General features: G+C 44.2%; 1 protein-coding gene across 1 annotated transcript in view; it reads right to left on the minus strand.

Moving 5' to 3' along the window:
* Positions 1–299: 299 nt before the first annotated feature.
* ST3GAL3 (ST3 beta-galactoside alpha-2,3-sialyltransferase 3) overlaps positions 300–12,443 on the minus strand; it is a 115,800-nt gene continuing 103,656 nt past the window's right edge. Inside the window, exons 6-7 of the mRNA XM_089665094.1 lie at positions 6,006–6,152; positions 300–1,306 (exon numbers count right to left, since the gene is read on the minus strand). Coding sequence (XP_089521220.1) covers positions 1,217–1,306; positions 6,006–6,152 — 237 coding nt within the window. The 3' untranslated portion in view covers positions 300–1,216. The remainder of the gene's footprint in view (positions 1,307–6,005; positions 6,153–12,443) is intronic.

Below are 12,443 nucleotides of genomic sequence, written 5' to 3' on the forward strand. Positions count from 1 at the left end.
TTGTCGTCAGTCAGTGCGTGACCCTGCCTGTCCGTTCCACAGCTCCTGCCCTGACAGGGCCAGTGATTTGCAGCCTTGGAGATAAGCATTATAGTCCATTAACATTAATTCTCTATCCATCTAAAAATCTATAAAAGAGAACAGAGAGGGGAGAAAGCCGCTACAAATTGCTGGACCAGGATTGGTGGATACAAGTTCCGTGAGCACAACTTCTCTTTACGTCCTGTAATCAAAAAGCATCAGCATGAAAACCAACCAACGAGGACATCACAGGGCTAAAGATAAAGGCGGACACAATGTAGCGTTTCTGGCACAGAATGGAGTTTAATGATGCATCCAGTTCCAGGAATTACCCTTTGATGGTCCTGGAATGAGGACTGATATACAGGTGAGGGAAGTCAATGCTGGCCCAGGAGTCATTATTGATATGAAATGTATTGCTGATGTGTCTGGGAGTCATATGTCCGTGGTGGAGGAGCCGCTCTGTGCTCAGATCACGCTGCCAACCTGCAGCTGCAAAGGAGGGCCACGACAGGGCCCCCAGGCCGACAGTTCTACTTCTTGTAGGTGCAAAGGATTCAAACACTGTTCAACGGCGCAATTCTAACACTGACTGATGATCGTACAGTATACAAGTTACCCCTTCCCCTCCCCCCCCCCCAATCCCAATCGAACATAACAATAAACTCAAAGACAGACATTTATAGATAGACCGATATTCGCCCATCTACGTTATTAGCAGCACCAACAATGCCCCAACCCTGGACGGTGATAAGTTAAGTCTGCACGAAGCAGCCAGAGATATGTCACAATGCATACGGATTAGTGTCGTTCCCGACATATCTCCACCTCCCGCGCACAGCAATCCCATGCTTGTACCTAAAATAATACTTTATACATTCATGGTGTACCATCCCGCACCTCACAACCTAATCCCGAGGTACGTTTGGCACGGTGAATCCTCTGTACGCATTAAAACTGTTCTTGATTTAATGTCCTAACTACTTAAAAAAAAAAATCAGTTCATTGAGAATAGTGTGTTTGCAGGTCGCCATAATCACAACTCTTCCTCTTCGTATGGCAGCCGAGTCCGTGAGCCGACCCATGGAAATTCGGGACGCCCTAATGGCATGCAAGCCTGTGTGCGCTTCCTCTGGAGGGTTCGGGAGTTCCGCGCTGGCAATGGTTAGTGTTGGGTGAACGTCCCTGGCTTCCATCAGATGCCGCTAGTGAGGTCAGTAATTACACGCGCTTTCACCAGTTTCCGTAAGAATTCCTTCTCTTTCTGGATATTATGGGTCCAAGACTAGGAAATAAGGAGAAGAAAACAACATGTTACACGTGAATGCCAGACATGTAAAAAAAAGAAAAACATGTAATATTAACAAAAGGGTGGAGCATTTTTTTCTTTACTAGATGCTGATGGTTGGAGCCAAGACGAACTCCGTCCCCGGCACTCCCAGCAGTTGGTGATGGACTGGATTCCTCTGGAGCCTGAGCGAAACCTACATTTGTACATTGGTTCACAGCAAAAGAGTGGGCTTTATGCCCCTTTATGCCCCATTAATCCATATGGGCGGCAACAAAAAGCTGGACTTTAATGCCAGCATGCCACACTTGGGTGGCGCGCTCCCAGCACAAAGAGCAAGCTGCTCAAAATGGCTCTCAGCCCCTAGTAAACATCAGTGGCACCGGCTTCCAATCATGTGAGCTGTGGTCACATGATTGCTAATCCCCCCCCCCTTTAACCCCTTCCCCCCTCCTTTAAAAGGAGATGCCAGGGTGGGTGGGAAGGGGTTAGAGGGTGTTAATGAAATTAACAACAGGTGCACTAAATGGGCAACAATAAGACGACCTCCCCAAACAGGAATGGTTTTGCAATTTTTTCCTAACTCACCTTTTCTGACTGTTTTTCTCTAGTTTGCATTTGGCTAGGGTCAGTGTCACTACTGGTACCATGAGGCCATACCTGGACCCTACAGAGGTTGCACAGGCAATCCAACTCCACCAGGATGGCACATCAATACCTGCCATTGTCAGAAGGTTTGCTGTGTCTCCCAGCACAGTCTCAGGAGCATGGAGGAGATTCCAGGAGACAGGCAGTTACTCTAGGAGAGCTCTAGGTGACCGTTTTGGTGGTGGGTCAGTGATGGTCTGGGGAGGCATATCCATGGAGGGACGCACATACCTCTACAGGATAGACAATGGCACCCTGACTGCCGGAATGAAATCCTTGGAAACACTGTCAGACCCTACGCTGGTGCAGTAGGTCCTGGGTTCCTCCTGGTGCAGGACAATGCCCAGCCTCATGTGGGGAGAGTATGCAGGCAGTTCCTGGAGGATGAAGGATTGATACCATTGAATGGCCCCCACTCTTGCCTGACCTAAATCCAATAGAACCCCTCTGGGATATCATGTTTCGGTCCATCCAACGCCACCAGGTTGCACCTCAGACTGTCCAGGAGCTCATTGATGCCCTGGTCCAGATCTGGGAGAAAATACCCCAGGACACCATTTATTGTCTCATTGGGAGCCTCCCCCGATGTTGTCAGGCATGCATACAAGCACGTGGGGGCCATACAAACTACTGAGGACCATTCTGAGTTGCTACCATGAAATTTCAGCAAAATGGACTCGCCTGCTGCATCATTTTTCCCTTTGATTTTCGGGGTGTCTTTGAATTCAGTCCTCTGTAGGTCGATCATTTTCTTTCCATCAAATGATGGGGCATCCTTACATTCCTCACCCATCCCCCGTCCATGTCAGTATAGAGATCCAGCAGGAGATTCCTCCCCATTGAGATCTGATGGGTTTTCAAAGTGTTCCTTTCATTTTTTTGAGCCATGTGTTTGTATATATATATATGTATCTTGAAGTTCTAGTTTCCGTACTTCAACACATTGCAGGTCTGTCCATCTGCTCTGAACACATTTATTTCATTTTGTACATGAAAGAAATTTTATTGATCAATTATAAATTAGATACTTTTCCCCAGAATGGATCTCAGATGTGTTTAAACTTTCTCACTTAGAAGTGTTGAGGGGAACGAGGAGAGAAGGTCTGAGATCTAAAGAATTTTAATGTCTGTTTTATAGATTCTTTGTCGTCTCTCGGTGGGGCATCTGTCTGTAGTGCTGAAAAACACTCTTCTTTAGGCACTACTTTAGAACACATGGTGGGGAAGCCTCTAACAGAGGCGTGCTGGGCAAGAGTACCACCTGTAAATTATTAGAGAGGTGCACCACCTGTATTATATCATGTAATCCATTTACCAAAACGCAACTACAGCCAAAACTTTTTCTTTTCTAGCTTTGGATGGAGGGACACTTATGCAGGCCATAGATGGGTCGAAAATCGGCCGATTTTTCGGCCGAAAATAAAATCGGCCGATTTTCGGATCGTTAGTGGGCGATTTGGTCGGCCGTTTTTCGGTATTTTGGCCGTTTTTTTTTTTCGGTAAAGTTGGAAAAAAATCGGCCGATTTTGCCGATCGGCCGATTTTCGCGGCAATTAGTGGGCAAATCGGCCGATTTTTTACCGATAAAAAATCTGCGCATGAGCAGTGACCTGCAAGAGGAAGACAAAAAGAAGAAAAAGAAGAAGAGGATGAGGATGAAGAAGAGGATGAGGATGAAGAAGAGGATGAGGATGAAGAAGAGGATGAGGATGAGGAAGAAGAAGAAGAAGAAGAAGAAGAGGATGAGGATGAAGAAGAAGAAGAAGAAGATGAGGATGAGGATGAAGCAGAAGAAGAAGAAGAAGTAGGATGAAAATAAGAAGAATTCCAGTCCAGCAAAAAGTGTCTCTGCAGAGAGCTCCGCTATTTCTGACAGTTCTCTGACAGTTCCTTGACATTTACAGCGGTTGAAACATTGTATCTATTTGTTTCCGAATAAAAACATCTGTATCCTAAATGGAAACAAATAGATACATTGTTGCAACTTCTATAAATGTCAAGGAACTGTCAGAGAACTGTCAAAGAAATAGCAGAGCTCTCTGCAGGGACACTTTTTGCCGGCTCTAGACGGGTAGAAAATCGGCCGATTTTTTTTACCATTGATGGTAACGTCGGCCACTTGAACAACCGATTTTTCGTTTTTTTAAAAGAAAAATCTGCAGTTTTTCTCCCCATCTATGGCCTGCATTAGAATCTTTGCCAACATTTTATTGCTGTGTCCTCTTATAGAAAATGACCCTACTTTCCGGTGTAGTCATTAGAACAGGAAGTAAGCAGAAATCTATTCAAGACATGTGGCATGTTCCCAGTCTTTCAGGCCAGCAATGCATTCACTCATACCCTAGATCTACCGGGAATAGTTCAGTCCTCTTAGTAGTGCACAAATGGAGCCATCACTAGATGGGCACACTGGTTGCATCATATGGGTCAAGGGTAGTCTGAAAAGTTTGCGGCCCGACATGGAAGGAGTGACCACACAGATATATAATTGTATCAGTGCACTAAGCCATTCTTCCAGATGTTCAGCGCTGAAAATAAAAATGCCGCATGAGCGCCATATGGTTTTAATGCATTGTTTGCAAACACTTGGCAGCCCCGTAGTCAAGTTGAAAATGGAAAAAGTGGTAGAAGGCTCAGAGTGTTCCATCAGCGGGCAAACTGATAGCAACAGTCTTCTGTACTGCTGCTGGACATCCTCGGAGGACTGTTGCCACCACTTTGCCCACTGATGGAACACTTTGAGCCTTCTTCCGCCATTTTTTCCATTTTCAACTTGACTACAGGGGGGTTGCCAGCGGTTTGTAATCCACACAGTGCGCATGCGCCATTTGCATCACTGAACATCAGGAAGAGTGGCTTTGTGCAGTGATAAAGTTTCATGTCTGTGTGGTCACTTCTTCTTTGTCAGGCCGTGAACTTTTCGGACTACCCTTGTAGAACTGCTGCTCAATTCCAGCTTAACATCCCTGCGAGATGTCTCTTCCACTGGCCTCTGAAGTCAAGCTAGCACAAGGGCAGGTTGGCCATTTCTTCTTAGAGGGGAACAACTAATACCACTAAGCCTGTAAGAATGGTTGCCCCTTTTAGGGTGGTCAAGGAAAAAAAAAATCACAGGGCAGTAAGGACACTCCATAAAGAGAGGAGGGGAGCGGAAGTTAATATTACAAATCTCCCAGGACATCCAAAAGAGGTCTCTAATCCCACCTATCCAAGCCAGCCAGATTCTCTAACCCTAGGGTAGAATCTGAGCTGGATAGCATGGGAGGCCCTTGCAACCAGCAGAGAGGCCTTGTATACCGATGTTCCAATGTTGTTCCTGCACGCCCAAGGGAAACATGAAGAAATTAGGCATTTTCTGAGCTTTTTCTTCTTGTTTTAGGTGGGCAGAGCTACACTTTCTCATGTACTGTTCTGGACGATGATATGTAACAATCAGCCTTCACTATCTGCCAGTCCTTACTCATCATTGAAGCTTAAATCTTTGCAGTACACACTTGCCCTAATCAGAGGAGCTTAGGTAGACTGCTGGGCATTCAGCCTATGCCTGATGAACAGGTTCGTCTGGCTGCTCATACCCTGCATTCAGTTCTGCCTGACTGTTGATGCCTTGGATGTTTCCTGTAAACCATCTGGATTGCACTTGTACTCAGACTGTCTGTGCTTCTGCTGACTGTCAGCATGTTATCTCTGCTTTTATCAATCTGCTCTCTGCCCATTTGGACTCTCTTGGATCGGTTTGTTTGCACCTGATCTGACCATTAGCTTGACTTACTGTTTGCTCTGACCATCTGTCTGTGGACTTACACCACACCTGTCCTACTTCTTAGTCATCTGTTGTCCCTGGTGACAAAGTGAGTCCATCGAACTCTGTGACAAAACCCATTTCCCAAATTTTACAGATAGGTCCCTGAGGTCCCTGTGTTTTATGGAAGTTTTATCAGAAAAGTCAGCTAAGGAGCTCTCCTTTACCACCGCCTGCCTCAGGGCTGCAATACATGGGCCAAAAAGTACAGGAGATGTCTCCAATGTCAAGCACGTCTCTTGTTACCTCTTTAATGGCAGCCATCTTGATCGTCTCGTAGTAATGCAAAGGGGCGTTAGGGAGGTTCATGTCGTACCCAAAGCCAGCCACAGCTACTTCATCACAGTTGTGAAGTGCCATCGTAATAGCCACGCTGCCCAGGGTTGGAATGTTCTGCGGATGGAATAAAGAGAGAAGGAGCCATGTCACAAAAATGTTAAACAGACATCACATATTTTATTATGCACCATATGCCATGGATTTGTGGGCAGCTTTCATATTTAAAGTGGATGTAGATGTCATTAGTAAGACCTCATCTGTAATATGCAGCTCAGCTTTGGGCACCAATTCACAAAAAGAGCATTGGGGAACTGGAGAAAGTCCAGAGAAGGGCAACCAAACAGATACGAGGCATGGAGGAGATCAGCTATGAGGAAAGATTAGAGGAACTGAATTTATTCTCTACTGAGAGGAGGAGATTAAGGGGGGATATGATCTCCATGTATAATACATAAGGGGGGATATGATCTCCATGTATAATACATAAGGAGGATATGATCTCCATGTATAATACATAAGGGGGATATGATCACCATGTATAATACATAAGGGGGGATATGATCTCCATGTATAATACATAAGGGGGGATATGATCTCCATGTATAATACATAAGGGGGATATGATCTCCATGTATAATACATAAGGGGGGATATGATCTCCATGTATAATACATAAGGGGGGGATATGATCTCCATGTATAATACATAAGGGGGGATATGATCTCCATGCATAATACATAAGGGGGATATGATCTCCATGTATAATACATAAGGGGGGGATATGATCTCCATGTATAATACATAAGGGGGGGATATGATCTCCATGCATAATACATAAGGGGGATATGATCTCCATGTATAATACATAAGGGGGGGATATGATCTCCATGTATAATACATAAGGGGGGGGGATATGATCACCATGTATACTACATAAGGGGGGATATGATCTCCGTGTATAATACATAAGGGGGGGACATGATCTCCATGTATAATACATAAGGGGGGATATGATCTCCATGTATAATACATAAGGGGGGATATGATCTCCATGTATAATACATAAGGGGGGATATGATCTCCATGCATAATACATAAGGGGGATATGATTTCCATGTATAATACATAAGGGGGGGATATGATCTCCATGTATAAAACATAAGGGGGGGGATATGATCACCATGTATAATACATAAGGGGGGATATGATCTCCATGTATAATACATAAGGGGGATATGATCTCCATGTATAATACATAAGGGGGGATATGATCTCCATGTATAATACATGAGGGGGGATATGATCTCCATGTATAATACATAAGGGGGGATATGATCTCCATGTATAATACATAAGGGGGGATATGATCTCCGTGTATAATACATAAGGGGGGGACATGATCTCCATGTATAATACATAAGGGGGATATGATCTCCATGTATAATACATAAGGGGGGATATGATCTCCATGTATAATACATGAGGGGGGATATGATCTCCATGTATAATACATAAGGGGGGATATGATCTCCATGTATAATACATAAGGGGGGGATATGATCTCCATGTATAATACATAAGGGGGATATGATCTCCATGTATAATACATAAGGGGGGATATGATCTCCATGTATAATACATAAGGAGGGATATGATCTCCATGTATAATACATAAGGGGGGATATGATCTCCATGTATAATACATAAGGGGGATATGATCTCCATGTATAATACATAAGGGGGGGATATGATCACCATGTATAATACATAAGGGGGGATATGATCTCCATGTATAATACATAAGGGGGGATATGATCTCCATGTATAATACATAAGGGGGAATATGATCTCCATGTATGATACATAAGGGGGATATGATCTCCATGTATAATACATAAGGGGGGATATGATCTCCATGTATAATACATAAGGGGGGGATATGATCTCCATGTATAATACATAAGGGGGGGATATGATCTCCATGTATGATACATAAGGGGGATATGATCTCCATGTATGATACATAAGGGGGGGATATGATCTCCATGTATAATACATAAGGGGGATATGATCTCCATGTATAATACATAAGGGGGGGATATGATCTCCATGTATAATACATAAGGGGGGGGATATGATCTCCATGTATAATACATAAGGGGGATATGATCTCCATGTATGATACATAAGGGGGGATATGATCTCCATGTATAATACATAAGGGGGAATATGATCTCCATGTATGATACATAAGGGGGATATGATCTCCATGTATAATACATAAGGGGGGGGATATGATCTCCATGTATAATACATAAGGGGGGGGATATGATCTCCATGTATAATACATAAGGGGGGGGATATGATCTCCATGTATAATACATAAGGGGGGGATATGATCTCCATGTATAATACATAAGGGGGGGATATGATCTCCATGTATAATACATAAGGGGGGATATGATCACCATGTATAATACATAAGGGGGGGATATGATCACCGTGTATAATACATAAGGGGGGATATGATCTCCATGTATAATACATAAGGGGGGGATATGATCACCGTGTATAATACATAAGGGGGGATATGATCTCCATGTATAATACATAAGGGGGGGATATGATCACCGTGTATAATACATAAGGGGGGGATATGATCTCCATGTATAATACATAAGGGGGGGATATGATCTCCATGTATAATACATAAGGGGGGATATGATCTCCATGTATAATACATAAGGGGGGGATATGATCACCGTGTATAATACATAAGGGGGGATATGATCTCCATGTATAATACATAAGGGGGAATATGATCTCCATGTATAATACATAAGGGGGGATATGATCTCCATGTATAATACATAAGGGGGAATATGATCTCCATGTATAATACATAAGGGGGATATGATCACCATGTATAATACATAAGGGGGATATGATCTCCATGTATAATACATAAGGGGGGGATATGATCTCCATGTATAATACATAAGGGGGGGATATGATCTCCATGTATAATACATCAGTGGTTCATATAGTGAACTCGGTGTAGTTATTCCCCCTGAGGTCATCACAGAGGACAAGGGGGCGCTCTTTACATCTGGAGGAAATGAAATGTAATCTCCAAACACGGAAAGGTTTCTTCACAGTAAGAGCTGTAAGAATGTGGAATAGACTCCCTCCAGAGTTGGTTGTGGCCAGCTCAGTGGATTGCTGTAGGAAAGTCCTGGATTCTTTCTTGGATACACAGAATATAACTGGATATAACATTTATAGGGAAACTTGATCCCGGGAATATCCGATTGCCTCTCGGGGGATCAGGAAGGAATTTGTTTCCCCTGCAGGAGTAAATTGGATCGTGCTTTGCTGGGTTTTTTTGCCTTCCTCTGGATCAATTGTGGGTGTAGGATTATAACTTTTTTTTTATGGCTGAACTGGATGGACTTTTGTCTTTTTTCAGCTAGACTAACTATGTGACTATATGTAGAGTATTTACAAAGATTTCTTCAGATATGCTGTGCATGTGAAAAAGATTGGTTTAAATCTTAACCCTGGGTGCCTTTAAAAGTAAAAGTATAATTTAATAACAGACGTTTCTCACATGGAGACATGGATAAATTCATTCTTTATATCAGGGGTCCTCAACTAGGGTTCCATGCAACCTAAGGCTTCCTCCAGAGGTTGTTAGGGGTTCCTTGAGCTATGAGCAATATCTGCCTCCCAGATACGTTCCCAATGACACCAATGATGGTTTTAGCGATCTGTAAGGGGGGAATTCTTCCCAATGACCACAAGTGTAAGGAGCATTCTGCCCACTAATGTGTCATGAGTTGTAGATGGAGTCATTTTCAGCAAGGGCTTCCTGAGATTGGGAAATTATTTTAAGGGTTCCTCTGTGTTGAGAAGGTTGAGCAAGGCGGCTTTATATTCTTTTACACTTTATATACTACACAATATACCAAACAGGAGCTCCAGATAATACATCTTATCGGCATACACATTTTACTATCCTGCATGATCCAAGTGCGCAGCATTAAAGATTGTTGAACAACCAAAGAATAACTGGAAACAAGAAAAATATGTCAAATGCAACATTCTCGCTGAAAGCATTTCAGGTTCCGTTCTGTAATGTCAGATAACACCACATACAATAATAGGATTGCATGTCGAGAGAGGGAAAGGAACGTGTCATTGGTGAAAAAACAAAAGATGTGAGCCCTGAAGACTCCTAATAGGAGGAAATATCAATATACAGTTACAAAACCGTAAGTAAAAAAGGAGGACACATCCAGGAGGTGTGGAAGTCACACAGCATTGAAATTCCCATTTTCTAGTCGTGTCCAAAACAGGAATTCTCAGCCAGGGTTCCTCCAGAGGTTGTTCGTGGGTTCCTTGAGCTGTAGATAATAGACCTCCCATCTTATAAGGTCTCTCTATGGCTCCAGGCCCAATCCCACTGACCCCCAATGTAAGGGACATTCTTCCCACTGACCCCCAATGTAAGGGACATTCTTCCCACTGACCCCCAATGTAAGGGAGATTCTTCCCACTGACCCCCAATGAAAGGGACATTCTTCCCACTGACCCCCAATGTAAGGGACATTCTTCCCACTGACCCCCAATGTAAGGGAGATTCTTCCCACTGACCCCCAATGTAAGGGACATTCTTCCCACTGACCCACAATGTAAGGGACATTCTTTCCACTGATCACCAATGTAAGGGACATTCTTCCCACTGACCCCCAATGTAAGGGACATTCTTCCCACAGAACACCAATGTAAGGAGCATTCTTCCCACTGACCACCAATGTAAGGGACTTTCTTCCCACTGACCACCAATGTAAGGGACATTCTTCCCACTGACCACCAATGTAAGGGACATTCTTCCCACTGACTCCCAATGTAAGGGACATTCTTCCCACTGATCACCAATGTAAGGGACATTCTTCCCACTGACCCCCAATGTAAGGGACATTCTTCCCACTGACCCCCAATGTAAGGAGCATTCTTCCTACTGACCTCCAATGTAAGGGACATTCTTCCCACTGACCCCCAATGTAAGGGACATTCTTCCCACTGACCACCAATGTAAGGGACATTCTTCCCACTGACCCCCAATGTAAGGGACATTCTTCCCACTGATCACCAATGTAAGGGACATTCTTCCCACTGACCCCCAATGTAAGGGACATTCTTCCCACTGACCCCAATGTAAGGGACATTCTTCCCCCTGATCACCAATGTAAGGAGCATTCTTCCCACTGATCATCAATGTAAGGGACATTCTTCCCACTGACCACCAATGTAAGGGACATTCTTCCCCCTGATCACCAATGTAAGGGACATTCTTCCCACTGACCACCAATGTAAGGGACATTCTTCCCACTGACCACCAAGGTAAGGGACATTCTTCCCACTGACCACCAAGGTAAGGGACATTCTTCCCACTGACTCCCAATGTAAGGGACATTCTTCCCACTGATCACCAATGTAAGGGACATTCTTCCCACTGACCCCCAATGTAAGGGACATTCTTCCCACTGACCCCCAATGTAAGGAGCATTCTTCCTACTGACCTCCAATGTAAGGGACATTCTTCCCACTGACCCCCAATGTAAGGGACATTCTTCCCACTGACCACCAATGTAAGGGACATTCTTCCCACTGACCCCCAATGTAAGGGACATTCTTCCCACTGATCACCAATGTAAGGGACATTCTTCCCACTGACCCCCAATGTAAGGGACATTCTTCCCACTGACCCCAATGTAAGGGACATTCTTCCCCCTGATCACCAATGTAAGGAGCATTCTTCCCACTGATCATCAATGTAAGGGACATTCTTCCCACTGACCACCAATGTAAGGGACATTCTTCCCCCTGATCACCAATGTAAGGGACATTCTTCCCACTGACCACCAATGTAAGGGACATTCTTCCCACTGACCACCAAGGTAAGGGACATTCTTCCCACTGACCCCCAATGTAAGGGACATTCTTCCCACTGACCACCAATGTAAGGGACATTCTTCCCACTGATCGCCAATGTAAGGGACATTCTTCCCACTGACCCCCAATGTAAGGGACATTCTTCCCACTGACCCCCAATGTAAGGGACATTCTTCCCACTGACCTCCAATGTAAGGGACATTCTTCCCACTGACCCCCAATGTAAGGGACATTCTTCCCACTGACCTCCAATGTAAGGGACATTCTTCCCACTGACCACCAATGTAAGGGACATTCTTCCCACTGACCACCAATGTAAGGGACATTCTTCCCACTGACCAGCAATGTAAGGAACATTCTTCCCACTGACCACCAATGTAAGGGACATTCTTCCCACTGACCAGCAATGTAAGGAACATTGCCGCGTATACCCAAATTCTTTCAAAA

The sequence above is a fragment of the Staurois parvus genome, unplaced genomic scaffold (genome assembly GCF_062004578.1).
Source record: "Staurois parvus isolate SC_StPar_1 unplaced genomic scaffold, SC_StPar_1.0 ptg002124l, whole genome shotgun sequence".
In the NCBI taxonomy this organism is placed as follows: Eukaryota; Metazoa; Chordata; class Amphibia; order Anura; family Ranidae; genus Staurois; species Staurois parvus.